The sequence below is a fragment of the Salmo salar genome, chromosome ssa13, assembly GCF_905237065.1.
Source record: "Salmo salar chromosome ssa13, Ssal_v3.1, whole genome shotgun sequence".
Lineage (NCBI taxonomy): Eukaryota > Metazoa > Chordata > Actinopteri > Salmoniformes > Salmonidae > Salmo > Salmo salar.
Window position 1 is genome coordinate 45,077,359 of NC_059454.1, and position 20,854 is coordinate 45,098,212.

The 20,854-nt window shown below is 43.2% G+C and overlaps 1 protein-coding gene across 2 annotated transcripts; it reads left to right on the forward strand.

Moving 5' to 3' along the window:
- Positions 1-15,094: 15,094 nt before the first annotated feature.
- Positions 15,095-20,207, forward strand: LOC106566972 (keratin, type I cytoskeletal 18). Of its 2 annotated transcripts, none has more exons than XM_014135681.1 (7): positions 15,095-15,999; positions 17,907-17,989; positions 18,206-18,362; positions 18,721-18,885; positions 19,017-19,142; positions 19,284-19,520; positions 19,727-20,207. In XM_014135681.1, exons 1-6 carry the CDS (start codon positions 15,562-15,564, stop codon positions 19,506-19,508), a joined length of 1,194 nt encoding a protein of 397 aa, XP_013991156.1. In that variant the 5' UTR covers positions 15,095-15,561; the 3' UTR covers positions 19,509-19,520; positions 19,727-20,207. The 2 variants fall into 2 exon arrangements, with proteins under 2 accessions (XP_013991156.1, XP_013991155.1); XM_014135680.1 differs by having other exon boundaries at positions 19,284-19,504.
- The last annotated feature ends 647 nt before the right edge of the window (positions 20,208-20,854 follow it).

The window sequence follows — 20,854 nt, forward strand, 5'->3', positions numbered from 1 at the left end:
GCAATCATTTTATGACCTAAACCGCTGTGAAATATATTTTTAATAAGCAGAAATATTGTATTTTCAGCTTTTTGAAGCTGGTGTACAAACATGAAAGTAATGCAAAAACAAAAAGTAAGAATGGAAGCATAGAAATAGCGCACATAGAACAGATCTGCTTCTTAGACTTGCTTTCAATGAGAATGACAGATTTATAACTCATATATTTCTATCTGAATTTGGTCGGGTCGCCCAAAAAGTAAAATATTTCAGAATATGAATACTGTATACAGTCACAATAGAGACACAGCAGAGAGAATGTCCAAGATATATTATATTTGTCATGAAGAAATAAGAATGGTGCAATTTAATTGGTCATGCTTTATAGCTTTGTACTAAAATGAGGAGACGTGACTCAAAAGGTCATGACTCTTATTGGCTATCCCAGACACCATAATGCCAACAAGTCATTGCCAGATAGATAGATTAATCTTGAACTCAGACTAGAGATATACCCCTTGTGACTGACAGAGATCGCTCTACTGTTTGATTTCTTGATAGCAAACCATGAAGAGAAAAACTAACTTCCCAGGTCGTTTTCATACTCATGTGGTGCTCTCAGCAAATACATGAGACATTTCTCTGAGTGTGTGTGTGGCGGCCTGGCGTGGCGCAGTGGGGAAAGGGGCCAAGGAGGGAGTGACTGAGCAAGCCTTTCCCAATTCACGCCAGTATGAATGAAGTTGAGCAGTATACTGCTGCCACTGTGGCGTGACATGGAAAAAAGAAAAGCAGTGGAATATGTGATGGTTTCCAGAAGTGCTTATGGTTGTAAAGGAAGGGTTCTCTTGGGACTGGGGATACCCCATTTGGAGGGGGTTTTCCAGACCAATCATCCCTATTTTAGGTTCAGTTAAGTGCACAGACTGTAGCTGGTAGCTAAGGTATAATTACATTTCTGTTAACAATTTGTGACTCAGATCCTGAAATAGACTCACTTCCCAAAAATGACTTGGTTACCCACGTGTCAACTGAAAGCTTTTACAAACTCCTTGATTAATTTATTGGACTAACTTTGGAAGATACTGTAACTGCCGGTTCCTGATCTTACTTGGTGAAGAAGCTGAGTGGCATTTTTAATGTCTGTTGGATAGAGCCGCAGATGTGGCTGGGATGTCACACTCTTTGTATTATTTCGGGACCTATATGTATCCCTAGAACTCAGTAGGCAGATTCTTCACCACCAACAACAACACTGAAGGCCAGTGGTGTGAAAGATCAAATAATTGCTTTGTCTCATCCATTCCCTTCCCCTGGCCTCTCAATGAAATCTTAAAGTGGAACTGACAGCATTTTACCAACATGAAATCTTATTAAAATCTGTTCATATACTGTACACCACCAGGAAGAATATGACACTTTCTGACAAGCGAGCACTTAGATATTGTCATTTTCACGTTTTCATAAATTCTTAGAATGTTTGGGAATTACATATACTAAGGCATTTGTGAAAATTCTATAGCAACGTAGGTAGGGTGTGTTCGTAAATTCACTCTGGAGTGCCAGAGTGCGCTCAGACTGGGCTCTCGGCATTCAGTAAATTCAGAGCATTGTCAGATTGTCTGTTCATCAATTCAGAGCGTTTCGCTCTCAGAGTGTTCAGAGTGCACACTGGAAGCTCTGGCCGAGGAGTAGGGTTGGTCCGAGCGTTCTGACCTCACAACGGCAGTCAAGCACCCAAGCTAACTGGCTAACTTTGGCCAACTTGCTAGCTACTTCCAGACATGTATGAGAGAACACCTCACTCTGACCATTTTACTCCCCCTAGCAGAGGTGGTTAGGCTGTTTTCATGTTATCTAGAGCTTTGGTGACTGTAGCTGTGCTGCTGGCAACAACTTAATAACGTTTTCTGACCCCGGCCACATTCAACAGGTGTTGAGCGTTCGTAAATTCATCAGTAATTCTGCGCTCTGGCACACTCAGAGGAGAGTGCTCTGAAATCGGAGTAGATAGACAAAGTGAATTTACGAATGCACCCATGGAGTGGGAAAGCGGTCGTGCATTTGGACAATTAACTGCAGTAAATAAAACCTAATATAAACATCTGTCTCATCCAGGACCAGAGTCTACTCAGACTGGTGCACCATAGCCAATCAGAGCTACAGTAGGCCTTTATTTGCCACACAGGCCTGCCATCATTCACTTTGAACTGGACTGTGTGTTTACAAGCAGTTGCAACAGCGCGATTTTAGATCATTAGAACGCATTTGCCAAAAGCCACAAAATACATCTGAATGGATTTCTGCAAATGTGTCATTACATGAACAGTCCTATTGATCAAACAACCATGAAAAGGTAGGCTCCCTCTTCCTTGGTTATGTACATCAACAACTAATGCTAGCCAGAGAAAGATGAGATAAAATCTAACAAAGGAACATTAGATAAACCCTCTCAAACTTTTTCAGTTAGTTGGCCGTCAAAATTGCACTGATAAACGATGGGGAATTGTAGACTACTCACCCTTCTGCAGCTTGCCTGCCAACAATGCATGATTGACCCAACCAAGCACCCAAAGCTAACTGGCTAAAGTTGTCTAGCTTGCTCGCTAGCTACTTCCAACACAATTGAAAAAACACCTTACTTACCATTTTACTCACCCTAGCAGAGCTGGCTAGGCTGTTTACATGTTATGAAGAGTTTTCGTAACTAACTATTACTTTCTTTGCCTATGTTTACGGACATCGGTTGGTCATATATTCAGTGGGTGTTGTGGGTTTGTAAAATCATCACTTATTCTGCGCTCTGGCACACTCAGACGAGAGTGCCCCGAAATCGGAGTTGATAGCCAGAGTGAATTTGCGAATGCAAGCGATATGCTAACTGGATAACAGTCATTCAAGTTATTGCTAGCTAACCAAATTACACCTGCATCCTTAGCTTTGTACAGTATAGCCACCGAAAAACAATATGAGGGGAAAAAGTCAGTCACTCACCAATTCTTCCAATGACATGACATGACATCCTCCTAGCTAGCTAGCTAACGTCAAGCTCCGTATCTACGCAAATAGATGCACTAGCTTATTAGCTCACGTTATGACTGACTTGTGATCATTACTGTTTTTGTCCAAATATTGAGCCATTGAAACTGTAACCGTGCATCCTGAATGAGGCAGCAAACAATGTACCAGGCCAGCTGTGATTTACAACCTAATAGCAAAAATGTTTGGGAGTACCAAGAAATGTATTGGTGAATTATATGAATCATGCATTGAACTGCATCCATCTATTCTGCTAACAATGCCTTAGTCTAAGTCATGGAACATTGAGGCAAATAGAACCTATTTTGTTATTGTATTTTTTGATCCCCCATATATTTTTGGGGTAAACACGCGCGCACGCGCACACACATGCGCACACACACACACACACTTTCTTTTTGAATATATCTTTATTATTCCCCGCAAACCCTACCACCCCTCCCCCAATTAGAGTAATAGTTACATTTTGTTCGTTTTAAGTCCTGGCCTTCCTCTATTTCTGATGTCCATCCAGTTTGATTTCTATTTGTAACTGTGCTATTTCATAAAAGTTCTGAACCTATATACATTTTACAGACCCCACATGTTTTACATTTGTTATCTTGCTATCTCTCTCAGAATGACCTTCTTGATCCAAATCAGTCAGGTTTCAAGACTGGTCATTCAACTGAGACTGCTCTTCTCTGTGTCACGGAGGCTCTCCGCACTGCTAAAGCTAACTCTCTCTCCTCTGCTCTCATCCTTCCAGACCTATCTGCTGCCTTTGATACTGTGAACCATCAGATCCTCCTCTCCACTCTCTCCGAGTTGGGCATCTCCGGCGCGGCTCACTCTTGGATTGCGTCCTACCTGACAGGTCGCCTCTACCAGGTGGCGTGGCGAGAATCCGTCTCCACACCACGTGCTCTCACCACTGGTGTCCCCCAGGGCTCAGTTCTAGGCCCTCTCCTATTCTCGCTATACACCAAGTCACTTGGCTCTGTCATATCCTCACATGGTCTCTCCTATCATTGCTACGCAGACGACACACAATTAATCTTCTCCTTTCCCCCTTCTGATAACTAGGTGGCGAATCGCATCTCTGCATGTCTGGCAGACATATCAGTGTGGATGACGGATCACCACCTCAAGCTGAACCTTGGCAAGACGGAGCTGCTCCTCCTCCCGGGGAAGGACTGCCCGTTCCATGATCTCGCCATCACGGTTGACAACTCCATTGTGTAATCCTCCCAGAGTGCTAAGAGCCTTGGCGTGACCCTGGACAACACCCTGTCGTTCTCCGCTAACATCAAGGCGGTGACCCGATCCTGTAGGTTCATGCTCTACAACATTCACAGAGTACAACCCTGCCTCACACAGGAAGCGGCGCAGGTCCTAATCCAGGCACTTGTCATCTCCCGTCTGGATTACTGCAACTCGCTGTTGGCGGGGCTCCCTGCCTGTGCCACTAAACCCCTACAACTCATCCAGAACTCCGCAGCCCGTCTGGTGTTCAACCTTCCCAAGTTCTCTCACGTCACCCCGCTCCTCCGCACACTCCACTGGCTTCCAGTTGAAGCTCGCATCTGCTACAAGACCATGGTGCTTGCCTATGGAGCTGTGAGGGGAACGGCACCTCCGTACCTTCAGGCTCTGATCAGTCCCTACACCCAAAGAAGGGCACTGCGTTCATCCACCTCTGGCCTGCTCGCCTCCCTACCTCTGCGGAAGCACAGTTCCCGCTCAGCCCAGTCAAAACTGTTCGCTGCTCTGGCACCCCAATGTTGGAACAAGCTCCCTCACGACGCCAGGACAGCGGAGTCAATCACCACCTTCCAGAGACACCTGAAACCCCACCTCTTTAAGGAATACCTGGGATAGGATTAAGTAATCCTTCTAACCCCCCCCCACCCTCCCCCCAAAAAAGATAGATGTACTATTGTAAAGTGGTTGTTCCACTGGATATCATAAGGTGAATGCACCAATTTGTAAGTCGCTCTGGATAAGAGCGTCTGCTAAATGACGTAAATGTAAATGTTGTTGTTATTGGTTACACCCTTCAGCTCCATTCAACCCCTCCCATCTATCTCTTGACACCATGCATTTTGGATTTATATTTGCCATACATTTTTCAGCTGTGCTGTATGCTTGACAAAAGTACTGAACCTTTCTATTCTCATAGTTTCTACAGATTGTAAATTAAAAATAAAAATGTTTGCTAAAATAATAATTGTATTATTGATCGATTGACTATGACTTTTCAAATCACCCAGTATTGCTAAATGCAGCGTTACTTCTAGGTAAATGTTGCAATTCTTCAGGCATTCCTGGACCTGTGACCAAAAACGAGCTACATATGGACAGTACCAAAATAAATGATCTAATGACTACCTCCTCACAGCAAAATCTGCAGAGCTGGGAAGATTGTAACCCCCATGTATATAACATTATATTGGTTGCAAGAATTTAGTATAATAATTGAAATTGAAAAATGAAAATGTTTTGAATCCGGCATCGTTTTGCGTGTCAATTCATAAACCATGTGCCATGGAATCGGTACATCGAAAATCTCTTCCAAACTATTTTGCAATTTATATGGCACAGCTGTCAATTTTTGGTCCTTAAATGGAACTGGAATATATTTTTATTTATCACAATTTTCTTTAACCATAATTGGTCTTTAAAAAGATTATATGTTTTTTTTTCAATTTTATCGAAAAATACGTAGTTTTTTTAATCAATTAGTATATTGGAGTTTAACCACAATATTTGTTCTGTCTTTTCAGGTAGATTAAACTGAAATTGCAACCAATTTTCTAAGGCTTGTTTAAAAAAAATTGATATTTGGGAGATTATTTCGTTTTCAGATAACTGAAAGTGAGCAGTTGTAATCTGAATAAAGGGGAAAAGACCATTCTTGAACATGGGGTGAGACCTTCTTACTAATTTATTATAGAACCATTTTGGATTTAAGTATAACTTTTGTATGACTGCTGCCTTTAGTGAGAGGTCTAATACTTTAATATTAATATTTAATCATTCTGACCTTTGAATTCATATTCGCCCTTTTCATTTTGTCTGGCTTGCAATTCCAAATAAAATTGAATATTTTTTGTTCACATAATTTAAAAAGCAGGTCACTAGGTAGACCCTGGTAGCAAGATCTATTTTTGAGAACTTTCTATTAAAATGTATTGGAGTGAGATCATTTCTTTCATTCGGGATATGTATACGGAGTATGTCCACAATTGTGTTGATCACGTGGACTGGAATATGTTCCGGTCAGCCTCAAAGAGCAACATCGACCACTCGGTGAGTGAGTTTACAAAGAAGTGCAATGGAGATGTTGTACCCACTGTGACTATTAAAACCTACCCTAACCAGAAACAGTGGATGGATGGCGGCATTCGCGCAAAACTGAAAGCGTGATCCACCGCATTTAACCATGGAAAGAGTTCTGGAAGTATGGCTGAATATAAACAGTGTAGTTATTCCCTCCAAAAGGCAATCAAACAAGCGAAATGCCGGTACAGGGACAAGGTGGAGTCGCAATTCAACGGCTCAGGCACGAGACGTATGTGGCAGGGTCTACAGGAAATCACAAAAAGTTAAACGGCCACGTCACCGACACCGACATCACGCTTCCAGACAAACTAAACACATTCTTTTCCCGCTTTGAAAATAATACAGAGCCACTGTCGCAGCTCGCTAACAAGGACTGCGCCCCCACCCTTCTCCGTGGCCGATGTGAGTAAAACATTTAAACGTGTTAACCCTCGCAAGCCTGCTGGCCCAGACGGCATCCCTAGCCGCGTCCTCAGAGCATGTGTTTACGGACATATTCAATCGCTCCCTATCCCAGTCTGTTGTTCCCACATGGTTCAAGATGGCTACCATTGTTCCTGTACCCAAGAAGGCAAAGATAACTGAACTAAATGACTACCGCCCCGTAGCACTCACTTCTGTCATCATGAAGTGCTTTGAGAGGCTTGTCAAATATCATATCACCTCCACCTTACCAGCCACCCTAGACCCACTTCAGTTTGCATACTGCCCCAACCGGTCCACAGATGACGCAATCGCCATCACACTGCCCTATCCCATCTGGACAAGAGGAATACCTATGTAAGAACGCTGTTCACGGACTACAGCTCAGCATTCAACACCATAGTACCCTCCAAGCTCATCATCAAGCTGGAGGCCCTGGGCCTCAACCCCGCCCTGTGACTTTCTGATGGGCCACCCCCAGGTGGTGAAGTTAGGAAACAACATCTCCACTTTGCTGACCCTCGACACTGGGGCCTCACAAGGGTGCATGCTCAGCCCTCTCCTGTACTCTCTGTTCACCCACGACGGCATGGCCATGCACGCCTCCAACTCAATCATCAAGTTTGCAGACGACACAACAGTAGTGGGCTTGATCACAAACAACAACGAGACAGCCTGCAGGGAGGAGGTGAGGGCACTTGGCGTGTGGTGTCAGGAAAATAACCTCTCACTCAACATCAACAAAACAAAGGAGATGATCGTGGACTTCAGGAAACAGCAAAGGGAGCACCCTCCTATCCACATCAAAGGGACAGCAGTGGAGAAGGTGGAACGTTTTAAGTTCCTCGGCGTACATATCACTGAAATGGTCCACCCACACAGACTAGTTGAGTATCTGTGGGTTTGATTACAGGCTCAAAATGGCAAGAAACAAATATTTTTTTCTAGAACTCGTCAGCCTATTCTTGTTCTGAGAAATGAAGGCTATTCCATGCGAGAAATTGCCAAGAAACTGAAGATCTCGTACAGCGCTGTGTACTACTCCCTTCACAGAACAGGGCAAACTGGCTCTAACCAGAATAGAAAGAGGAGTGGGAGGCCCCGGTGCACAACTGAGCAAGAGGACAAGTACATTAGAGTGTCTAGTTTGAGAAACGGACGCCTCACAAGTCCTCAACTGGCAGCTTCATTAAATTGTACCCGCAAAATACCAGTTTCAATGTTAACCTGTCTGGACTAGGGGCAGTATTTTCACGGCCGGATAAAAAAACGTACCCGATTTAAACTGGTTACTACTCTTTCCCAGAAACGAAAACATGCATATTATTAGTAGATTTGGATAGAAAACACTCTGAAGTTTCTAAAACTGTTTGAATGGTGTCTGTGAGTATAACAGAACTCATATGGCAGGCAAAAACCTGAGAAAATTCCAAGCAGGAAGTGGCCTGTCTGCGATTTTGTAGTTCTCCCTTTGCTTCTCTATCGAAACTACAGTGCCCGTGGGGTTATGTAGCACTTTCTAAGGCTTCCATTGGCTCTCTAAAGCGTTCAGAAAGCGGATTGACGCATCTCCTGTCTCTGGACAGATAACAGGAGCACAGTTTGTCAGTGGACTGCCTGGTGGCTAAGAGATTGGAAATGCGTGTTCACGAGACCTCAGCATTTTTTCTCTTCCTTTTTGAATGAATACAGCATTGTCCGGTTGGAATATTATCGCTATTTTACAAGAAAAATACCATAAAAATTTATTTTAAACAGCGTTTGACATGCTTCTAAGTACGGTAAAGGAACATTTTGAAATTTTTTGTCTCGAAATGAGCTTGCGCGTTACCCTTTGGATAGTGACCTGAACGCAGGAACAAATCGGTGGTATTTGCACATAACTATGGATTATTTGGAACAAAAACAACATTTGTTGTGGAAGTAGCAGTCCTGGGAGTGCATTCTGACGAAGAACAGCAAAGGTAATCCAATTTTTCAAATAGTAATTCTGAGTTTAGGTTGCCTCGAACTTGGCGGGTGTCAAATTAGCTAGCCGTGATGGCTGAGCTATGTACTCAGAATATTGCAAAATGTGCTTTCGCCGAAAAGCTATTTTAAAATCTGACATAGCGATTGCATAAAGGAGTTCTGTATCTATAATTCTTAAAATAATTGTCAAGTATTTTGTCAACATTTATCATGAGTAATTTAGTAAATTCACCGGAAGTTTTCGGTGGGAATGCTAGTTCTGAACATCACATGCTAATGTAAAAAGCTGTTTTTTGATATAAATATGAACTTGATTGAACAAAACATGCATGTATTGTATAACATAATGTCCTAGGAGTGTCATCTGATGAAGATCATCAAAGGTTAGTGCTGCATTTAGCTGTGTTTTGTGTTTTTGTGACATATATGCTTGCTTGAAAAATGGCTGTGTGGTTATTTGTGTCTATGTACTCTCCTAACATAATCTAATGTTTTGCTTTCGCTGTAAAGCCTTTTTGAAATCGGACAATGTGTTTAGATTAACGAGAGTCTTATCTTTCAAATGGTGTAAAAATAGTCGTATGTTTGAAATATTGAAATTATTGCATTTTTGAGGTTTTTGTATTTCGCGCCACGCCATTCAACTGGCTGTTGAATAGAGTGGGACGCTAACGTCCCACCTAGCCCATAGAGGTTAACAGTGTAGACGCGACTCCGGGATGCTGGCCTTCTAGGCAGAATTTCAAAGAAAAAGCTATATCTTAGACTGGCCAATAAAAATAAAAGATTTAAGATGGGCAAAAGAACACAGACACTGGACAGAGGAACTCTCTCTAGAAGGCCAGCATCCCGGAGTCGCCTCTTCACTGTTGATGTTGAGACTGGTGTTTTGCGGGTACTATTTAATGACTACTCCATTCTCATAGAGGAGTAGTCTTTGTGCCTCTTTACAATTGGTTATCAATATGCAGTTTATCTACTATGAGACCTACGCGTTTCCCTTTCTGTCTCTTTTCCTTGAAAATTGGATACAGAACTTTGTGCTGTTCTGCAATTTCCTTAGGGAACTGATCATTCATGCCTATTTTCATGCCAGCAAATCTTTTACCCAGGCTTTTAACCATTATTTTGTCTTTAAAAAAAAGCACATTTGGCAACGATTGGGAGTTCATGAAGTTGTTTTTTTTTAGCATAAACTGGGAATATGATATTTTTGACTGATACTATGATTGTCTGTTTCATATCTGCAAAGTAGTTAAAACGCTGTCAGTTCCACTTTAATGCAGCATTTTAAGAATTTAGCGCAATGAACCATGTGCATTCTTTTAAAATAGACTCTTTATCATCTGGAGTAAAAACAGAGTGTTTTTTCACTGTGCCCATCCACTCAAATGAACCCATTGTGTCTCTAAAATCCCAGCCTCTATGCAGGGAGTTACTAACAGAGAAGTGAAGCGAGCGACTCCAGCTGTGCCTAGCAAATGCTTGTGAAATATGGTGTGTCAACTCCACTGAGACCTGCCAAGAACTGTCTGGGATCGTTTTGTATGAAACCGGCTATGTGCTTCCAAATGAACGCGAATCTTTGTTTTCTGTTGCCATGGGCACCATGGGATCGTTTTGGAATTTTCCTGTGGTTTCGACGTCAGAGGGAGGATTCCTAATGGTAATTACTGAGAATGTGTGGTGTGGAATAGGGGGAGACGGATAGACAGAGTGGGAATGAGCGTGCAAGAAGGAGAGAAAGCGAAAGAATGAGAAAGAAAGAATTTCTGAGTGAATAAAGAACATTTGTAGAAATAGAAGGAGAAAGACAGAGGGGCGATTGTGATGTATGTGTGTACGCACTGTGCATACTGTATGTCCTTGTCCTTATAGCTTGTCCTCCAGGGCCCTGTGTCTCACTCTCCATCACCACCCTATGTCATAGCTCCCACCCTATAGACCTCACCCCAGTTATATGTCGTTCAGGTTACCGACTCATTACGGCAGGATGAAATCGGATGTCATTGTTTACAATAGGACAGTACTGCAAATTCCACCAGGGCAGACGGCATGGGCGCCAAAAGTAAAAATATCTCCACTTTTGACGTTGACTGTGGCGGCAAAGCCAAACCAGATGTTAGTCCTTGTGACTATTCTTAACTAAAACAATACAACAGTGAGTCATTTATATTTAGCAATATCAGCTAGCATCTAGCTAAGAAATATTGTGGTTCAAAGTGCTGTATTTATTCTGTTTAGAATTTTTGACATAACCCACTGTGCACATACGTCAATTCAACATCTATTCCACGTTGATTGAATGTAATTTCATTGAAATGACGCGGAAACAACGTTGATTCAACCAGTGCCCACTGGGAAGCTAGCATGTTTTTCAAACTAGCTAGGCCACCAGTTTTCATGCAGCGCTACAAGCGGCTATATCGGTCCAGTAATACAGGACTACTAAAGGCCCAGTGCACTCCTTTGGTGAATAATTGTTATTTTATTATTATGATTTTTCAGGGGGTGCTGCATCACCCTCAGCACCCCTACTTCCCGCGGCTATGATGCCGTCTGATCAGACTTTCTTTGAGTCTGTAATGTGAGCGCGGCATTAGCACTCATTTACAGATTCGCTCCACCCGGTATAGCTCACCCCACCTTCTTACACTCATCCCAACCCAACCCAGAGACCCCCACCCTCTGACCCTCCAGACCTGGACAATAGCTGCTGTAATTTGCTCAACAGGAATCCAGGAGTCATCTTTACGGTCAGCCTGCAAGCTGATGCATTGAGCCCACCACCAGGAAACCTGAAAAGAGAATAACACACACACACACACACACACACACACACACACACACACACACACACACACACACACACACACACACACACACACACACACACACACACACACACACACACACACACACACACACACACACACACACACCTGTGATGTCAGGTGGGTTTACACTATGTGAGTGATGTGATGTCTGTGGTGCACCATTCACCTTCAGAGGAATGTTGAGCACACCTGATAATTGTTTGCAGCCATCTGCATCTGCAGTCTTATGAATCAGATGAGCTTTTCTTATGTCATGCTACATTACAAGTCCATCCATGTGACATGCACATTTGTTTGTTGTTTATCAACATGAGACAGCCTGTTGTAGCTAGTTGATCAGAGGGGCTTTGTGTGTTTAATGGGAGTTTCTGGGAAAGGTCTATTGTCAGTTGTAATTTTCAGGGGTGAGAGATGTCCTGCCAAGTCACATTGAGAGACTGACCCTGGGTCGGCTAGTCTCTCCAGTGGCTGGCTTTAGATATAAAGTCCTCTGTGGGTGTTCCTTGGACTTGAACAGGATGGGCATGGCGAGAACAGAGCCTTACAAACCGTCTAACAATCCTGCTCAGTCAGAGCCTAAGAGGAAACTCCTTCATACTCCAGTGAAAAAGGGCTCTCTGAAGATGGCCCAAAGCCAGAACTCAATGGGGCCAATCACGGCCAGGTTACGAGGCTTATCTGAGGACAGTCCAAATAACTCTTCCCAGAACTTAAAAGTAAAAGTGCAACCCGGCAAACCCACTCCTCCCTTCAACAGAACTGGTATGACTCAATCACCGTAGCCTCGTCTACACCTTGCGATGTGAGTTTCGTGATCTGATCAATATAATCCAATCACTATCTGATCAAGGTTTGTCGCGTCTACACATTGTATTAAAATGTGTATCTTATCCGTCCGATGTGTCCGCATTATAACCAGATTAGCTGGTGCCTCCCTATATGCAAATTATTTTACAGTTATACTTATTTATTTTAAGACAATTACTGATGCCATAAGTTAATGGTGCTACCCATCAATGATTTTAGAGGCCGGTATATGTCTCCAAATGTTTATTGATTAAAAGCATTTTAAAAATTGCACAATAAGAACTTGTCTCTCAAATACATCATTACAGTTGTTGGTTAGCTAGCTAGTGAATTTGATCCATATTAGCATAGACATGATATAAGTCCAAACACCTCAAAACACAAAATGGTTCTGACAGTTCACAAACACACTTCCTTTTACCCCTGCGCGCACATCATTTTCGTGAAGTTGTCAGGCAACCCTAGCTATACACCTGCTCTCCAAGTTTTTTCAAGGTATGATTCATTCATAATGTGAAACAATATGGTGCCATAGTAGCCTACAGTCAAGTTATCCTACATTTCCCTCACATTTCGGTCATTTAGCAAATGCTCTTATCCAGTGTGACTTACAATCACTAAAGTTGTCCTTTGGTTTCACAGGAACCATTAAGTAGCCCTTTTTACAACCTGTTTATGAAGGACCATAAACTATCATGAGTTTACTGACATTATGTTGAGAATAGAGATACCGCTAATCTTACATCACCATATTCCCAAGTCTCCATCAACCGGGAAGCTTCGTACAGAGGCTAAGGCCAGGATTAAATCCGTCATGCGTTAGATCCTAGTTATAGCATGCTTGACATTGAAAGTTCATTTCCAATTGAGCCGACATTTGCAGTGTTTAGCTTGAAAGCGATCTCGGCGAACGCGGTTACATTGCCTTTAAAAGTTGCACTGTCTACAAGGGCAATCAGATTGACTTCTGGCCTAAGATAACGCTGTGTTTTCCAAGATTGTGAAAAAGAGGACTCATTTTAAAAAGGTGGGTTAGCAGGGTGGTTTGCTTATGAGATGGAACACTGCAGATAAGACAGACAAGCTCCAACAGGATGGGCCACATTGAGCCAGTTATCCCCATCCGCATTAGCCCCCATCAACATCTTTGTGTCCCAAGCTGGTGTGGCACCAGGGAGGACCAGGCAAGACTCTGCAGGCACAGCCTTACAACTGGATGAGCTTGGAATGCTAACATTAGCAAACCATAAAAAATACCATATGAGGTCTGGGTGGCTGTGCCTTTGGAAAATATAACTCACATTATGGCTCACTGCATTTGGATGAAACATTCCATTATTTTATAACCACCACACCAAAAGGGAATATCTACTGTACATAGGGTACTTTCTCAAACTGTCTAAAACAGTTTCTCATGGGTCTAACTACGCATATGCCTCCAAGAGAGGCAAAGATAGTTGTTTTACATTTGTAAGGAATTCTTTCTTGACTTAATTTCCTGCCTCATGCTCCTTCCTGATTCTCTGGGACAGAAATACCTTCTACTAGGATGAGAGAAGAGACAATAATACCACAGGCAGCATAAAGAAAGTGATCTTTGTTTTATCGGCTTTGTAGGACAGGCTTGTTTGTTCATGGCTTCTTATATTAGGTATATCCAAACACTGCTATACTATTGGTGATACTATGTGTAAATACTGTAGGTGCCTGTGTGTACACTGCTAAGATATCCACAAGGAGAGAGTGTGCGAGACAGAGAGCGGTAGATAAAGAGAGAAAGAGAGCGGTAGATAAAGAGAAGAGAGAGCTCACCCTTACCACCTTTATCTTTGCATTGTTCTTATGCTCTGAGAATGAATGGGGCAGTATCAATTTACTACCAAGGGAACGGCATCTGAGAAGAAAAAAACGCCTTTAAGACTTTTACATTTTAGTCATTTAGCAGATGCTCTTATCCAGAGCGACTTACAGCAGTGAATGCATACATTTCATTCCATGTATTTTCTTTTTGTTGGTACTGGCCCCCCATGGGAATCGAACCCACAACCCTGGCGTTGCACACACCATGCTGGCGTTGCAAACACCATGCTCTACTAACTGAGCCACAGGGAAGACTTTTCTCTTGTTGGGAGCCAATTGCAGCTTTCCATATCTCAGTGGGGAATGTCCCGGGTAAAATTACAGGGGGTCTCTTCCGGATATGTTTACAACAAGATTAGAGTTGTCTTTGTTCCTGCATGTCTGCACAGGGCTAGGTTAATTGTTCTTTTGTTTATCTTGTCTGGAACTCATATCCTCAGATAGGTGGAGGACAATTAGGTCCATGTCCGGTTCTTTACATAATCTCATGTGGTGTACTAATAATGAGGGGTTTAACTGGTCTACTCTGTTTCATTTTTCATTATTTGTATAAAATAAGCTTATATTTTGGGTTCTGATGTGTTTAACAGTTGAACAAAGCTCATGCAAATAAGTTATATTCTTCAAGAATCAATGGCTATATATAATTGATTTAAAAGGTGCAAAAATGGATGTATCAATCCTGAATTGCCCCATAAACTTTCTGTGTGGTTTGTGATGCAAACTGGCAGGGACATGAGTTGCATGCGATTCCAGGTTTTCAAGGTATGCCCGTGAGGAAATTGAGAAACCCTGTATATGGAGTGGAACACAAATACATTAATAACACAATACAATTCACACACAAGTAGTTAATATAATATATTATCATATTTGGGCACAGAATTAATCACAAATATGTATAAACAGAAAATATTTCTGATCACCATCATTCTGTTTTACCCGTCCATACTTATTCTGTGACATTACAATTAAAGAGATGGCAATCTCAAATTACCAAGGGATTTTGACAGGAAAAGCTACAAACTGAGGCAAACAAAAATAGTACCATCACTCACATTTGAAGAAGTTTCACTTTTGAGAGAGCAAAGCCAGACATGAGGACAAAGGAGTATGAAAACTGCTTTTGGGGCATAGAGGAGAGAGGGAGGGAACTTGGGCAGAGGGGAGTTTCTAGTGGGAGGGACTGTGGGGGCCTGCAGGGTTATATAGTTAGAACGGCTTCCTCTCTGCCTCTGCTCTTTGTGTCTGTGTGCTCCGGTTTCTGCTGGCCCACTCTTAACTCTCTGTGCCTCTCTCAGTCTCTCTCGCTCCAACGAAAATGAGTGTCAAACGAAGCAGCGTCAGGGGACCTGGTAGTGGGTACAGCCACTCCATCACTCGCAGCTCTGCTGCTCCCGCCTACCGGGCCGCCAGCACCTATGGTGGGGCTGGGGGTCAGGGGACCCGCATCTCTTCTGTGTCCTACTCAGGTGTGCGCAGCGGGATGGGAGGGATGGGGATGGGAGGATCCGGGGGCTCCATGTCCAGCAGCATCCAGGTGAGCGCCAGCGGGGACACCGCCAACATCATGGGCAATGAGAAGTTTGCCATGCAGAACCTCAACGACCGTCTGGCCTCTTACCTGGAGATGGTGAGGAACCTGGAGCAGGCCAATGGCAAACTGGAGCTGAAGATCAGGGAGGCCATGGAGAAGAGAGGCCCAGGCGTCAACGACTACAGCCGCTACAACGCCATCTTGGATGACCTGAGGAAGAAGGTGAGAGGGCTGTGGGAGGAAGGAGGGTACTATTGGCTAATATTAGAGATGCTGGAGAATCTCTACTATAGAGCTTTAGGGAAGTAATATATCTTTCAAATGCAAGTTCACTGTCCTAGAATTGGCTGACCCAACGGAAAAGAGAGTAACAGAGTGTCAGAATGTAGTTTGGGAGTGAAAGAGGGAACACAGTGGCCCTACTTCATTTCCTTGTCAGATTATTCCCCTTGGTAGTAAAGACTCAGGTCAGCTGGTTTGTTCATTAGAGCAGTGCTGATCAGTGATGGCAGTGTGCCAGCATCTCCAGACAGAAGGCCAAAGGTAGACATAAAGCAATGAGAAGGGGAATTCCAAGGGGTTCTGCTAGCTGACTTTTGACATGGCCAGAGTTCTGGGTCCAGCTAGCTTTTTTGGGACACATAGATGGTTAGCAATAAAAGGATTATCGATGATATACTGTAACCACTGACAAGTTTCCCCATGAAAGCAAGGATAGCTGTTACAGTTCAAGAGGTTGTTTTTATATTGTCTCTCTGCTTTGGTGAGTGTATAAAAGTTAAATGGAAATACAATTCACTAGTATCAATGAGAGAGAAGGGAACTCACACCTTATAGTATAGTTGATGGTGTGGTCCTTACTTTTAGGGTGGAGCATGGTAATCAGTTTGAGTCAATGTGTGCCATTAAGAAGTTGTCCATCTAACCGTCTAAGTAATTCCAATCCCATTCATCTGATAGTGTTACATTCATATATATACTGAAAAATGTACATATGGGTTTGTAATTCCTTTATGTGTGTACACTGTGGGGAAATTAAGAACATTCTGTGAGTCATCCAACTGTAAATGAGAGCTGATGATACTTCAAAATAGGCTAATTATCTGTTATAAATCAAATTATAGGCCTAATGCATTTGCAACAAGTTACTGTTGTACTTTATATTACATTTTTTATAAAAAGATATAACTGAAAAACTCTTTCCATTGGATTCTGGAAGATTCCAGTCATCCTACTATGGTTTGGCTATTTGGACCTTGCTGAAGCAACATGCCAAAGTAACAACCCAAAGTGACAGAGTAACTATGCAAAATATGGAGATTATATGGTAGATGTCAGATACCAATAGCGAAAGACAAAATGCAAATAGGACAGACTATCACCACAGCATTCCTATTGCTTTGCTTCGGAAAAAAAATCTGAATAAGGACGTTGAACTCAGCCTTGAAAAAAAGAAATGGTAAAAGCAACATGAGTGGTTTAAATATTTGTTTAGTCTGCTGCTCTTGTTTTGGCTCTCATTATGAAGCCTTGCATAAAGGGTTAGGGGAGGAAGGGAGTTAGGGCTGATGTTTGCCTTGCTATTAATGCTTGCCTTTGTTGGCTTTACCAACTGCCCATGGTATCTAATTGACCCCCAACTCCATAGATTAGAGTCCCAACAGGTTTATTTTTCTTTGTCATGATACCAGGATGTGGTTGCTAGTTCAAATGCTCATCCTTCAAAAAACAAGGCTTATCTTGCCAGGAACAACAGGATATCCAACTCAGTAATCATCCCGCCGCCCCCCCCACACACACACACAAATGCAAATCCCACCTGATGCAAATCCGCTGCCTTCTTCCTGACACATCAACTAGCTCACCAGCAGCTTGGCTGTTTGTTAATGATTGCCCAGATTGTGTAACCTGCACGCATCCATCCCCACCCTTATCTACTGTACCATGGAGAACCAACACTATGGCTGTGGGGTAGCTGGCCTTCACTGCTCCTGGCTGTCACTGCCTTCGGAATTCCCACACCTGCCTTTTCACCTTGATACTCATTACAGAAAAGTATTGAAACTGTTGTGAAAAAAATGAAATTAAAAGCGTGTTGACTTTAACTCATTCCTCCTCGTCGTTGGTAGGTGTTTGATGCCACAAAAGACAACGCCCGTCTGTGTCTTCAGATCGACAATGCACGCTTGGCTGCTGATGACTTCAGGGTGAAGTAAGTAATGCTTAGTAGAGCACAAAACCATCAGTCAGTTGCTGACACACCTTAATTAAACGGCAGCATGATGAACATCCAATGAAAACAAAACAAAGACAGTTGATGTGCCACATTATCTGCATACCCTCTATACTATTAGTGACACTTTAGAGAATATTCCACCGTAGCTCTCCAGGTCACTGTATCTGATGCTGTTTTCTGTGTGTCTTGCAGGTTCGAGTCCGAGCTGTCCATCCGGCAGTCTGTTGAAGCTGACATTGTTGGCCTGAGGAAGGTCATTGATGACACCAACATGGGCCGCATGAACCTGGAGAGCGAGATTGAGTCTCTAAAGGAGGAGCTCATCTTCCTGAAGAAGAACCACGACAACGTAAGCTCTTGACCCAACCCCACCCCTCAACCACCAAACCATATATAATACACATGACCCAACCCCACCTCTCTTGCACCCCCAAATGTATATTTACCATATTCCTTGTCATTACAATGGTTTAGCAAGAGTAAGACCTAACATGCCTACATAGGAGACAAAGTCAACCTTACTGTATAAACAGGGGTGTTTTGTGTGAGAACTTTTGGATTTAGCAACGGAGCGGTAGGTGCGGCGCAACCATAGGATTCACCCAGGGGGCCCCTTGAGTACCCAAGCAAACGGCCTAAACATGGATGCTGTCTTGAAAACATATTGCTTAATGAATGTTAACGTTGTTGTCCATTTGGCCAAACAGGAGGTGATGGAGATGCGTAACATGATCTCCCAGTCTGGAGTGCAGGTGGATGTGGATGCTCCTAAGGGACAGGACCTGGCCGCTATCATGGCTGAGGTCCGAGCCAAGTATGAGAAGGAGGCCCTGAAGAACCAGGAGGAGCTCAAAGCATGGCACGAAACACGGGTAACACCTAGCAGCTTAATCACTTGAAAACAGTGCTGACTTTACAGTGAAACCGTCACATGCACAGCCACAGAAACGCCCTCTAAACCAATGATTTTTAAACTGACATCTATATCCTCTATCCCTTCCAGATCACAGAGGTGCAGTCTGTGGTGTCACAGAACACAGAGGCCCTGCAGGGCGCCCACACGGAGATCAACGACCTCCGCAGACAGCTACAGACACTGGAGATTGAGCTGGACTCACAGAAGAGCTTGGTAAGATCCCTCAATAACACTATACTCACCCAGCCAGTGTGTACAAAATACATCACGGCATCAATGCCATTGGTTAAGTTCATGTTAATTTACAAGTCCAACCACCTGTCCTGACGGTCTTCCTCTTTCTCTCTCTAACAGAAAGGTTCTCTGGAGGGAACCCTGCGTGACACAGAGATGCGCTACAACATGGAGATGGAATCCTTGAACAACATCCTCGTGGGTCTGGAGTCTGAGCTGACCAACCTCCGCTCCAACATCCAGCAGCAGACGCAGGAGTACGAGCACCTGCTCAACATCAAGATGAAGCTGGAGGCGGAGATCACCACATACAGAAGACTGCTGGACGGAGGAGACTTCAAGTGAGTAAGACAGAGGGTGAGATAGCCTTAATTGGTGTTGCACGTGTACTTCCAACCAATGAAGTAGACCTGAGAAAGATAACGAGGTTTGTTGTCGGCCAAGAGACTATTGGGGTAAATGGTAATCTAAAAGAGCCATTTTCTATCTTGGAGGCACAAGTAGCCATATTGAAACCAGGTTTCTGTTGGCTGACAGTTGTGAAACTCTCTCCCTCTCTCAAGGCTCCAGGATGCTCTGGAGGACCAGCGGACAGTGAAGACCAAGGTGATGACCGTCACACAGACTCTGGTGGACGGGAAAGTTGTCTCCTCCAGCACAGAGACCAAGGAGAGGAAACTGTGAGACCACACCCATCGTTCCCCATCATCCTTAACGTACAACACCAAACGACACCTCATAGGCATACAATAACATCTAGCTGGATAAGAAGAAAGCTATCTCATCACTATATTTATTTCATCATTGTTTCTTTTGTGTTTTTTTATCTTACGCATGTAGGCATACATACGTTTATAATACAAATTTTGGACAAAGTTGGTTTAACCAATGTTTTAGACCTTTAAACTAGCAATTGGATGAAGTAAAATATCTGTATATCTATTAACTTTCTTTTTCTACCATTGTCATCTTGGTTTTTTTTCTGTCCAATTGAATTTGCCTGATGTGATGTACCTTCATTGTCCAATAAAATGTTTACCAGAATCTTGACTATTTTCTTTCAATGGCTGTGCACTTCTTTGAACATTTTACTCCAAACATGCACTATTGCTGCATAGTAGAACAAACAGGTTTTCTAGGTTATCACGTTTCATAATGGATTGTGGTTAATGTCAAAATAGCAACTTTACTACAACAAATTGAAACTAATAACAAATGCACATTGAACAGAGAAGGACAATTATTTACACGGATCATAAAGGTGGAAGTCATATTTGCTCCATCTTCTTCTATAGGTTACCTACTGATAGTGCTTTACAAAAGATCGTAGCTGAAAGTAATATTTGCTCTATGGGTTAGCTATGATAGTGCATTGCCGCGCCATCGTCCTCTACCCTGTTTCCAACCCAGGAGGTTTCTACCTCAGGTTCAAATCCTCCGAGCTCCCCCTTCATCAGACCGCGAGAGTCTGAGGCTCCGGCCCCTTCGTCAGCCATGGTAGATTCTACGGCTGGCTTGGGTCCACCATGCCCCAGCTTCCATCGGTCCTCAAGGGGTCTCCTGAACCACTCATCAGCTGTTATCATCGGAAGCTCTATGGTGAGAAACATCTCGGTTCCTGGGGCAAAAACCATGTGTTATTCTGGGGCACAAGTACAGGACATTACTAGGTGGCTTCCTACCATTCTACG

What these genes read in the sequence shown, in the direction of transcription:
- LOC106566972 (XM_014135680.1), top strand. Translation starts at nt 15,562, where the DNA reads ATGAGTGTCAAACGAAGCAGCGTCAGGGGACCTGGTAGTGGGTACAGC. An exon ending in TGGATGACCTGAGGAAGAAG is followed by an intron (nt 16,000 to 17,906) that starts GTGAGAGGGCTG and finishes CGTCGTTGGTAG; the next exon opens with GTGTTTGATGCCACAAAAGA. An exon ending in CTGGACGGAGGAGACTTCAA is followed by an intron (nt 19,505 to 19,726) that starts GTGAGTAAGACA and finishes CCCTCTCTCAAG; the next exon opens with GCTCCAGGATGCTCTGGAGG.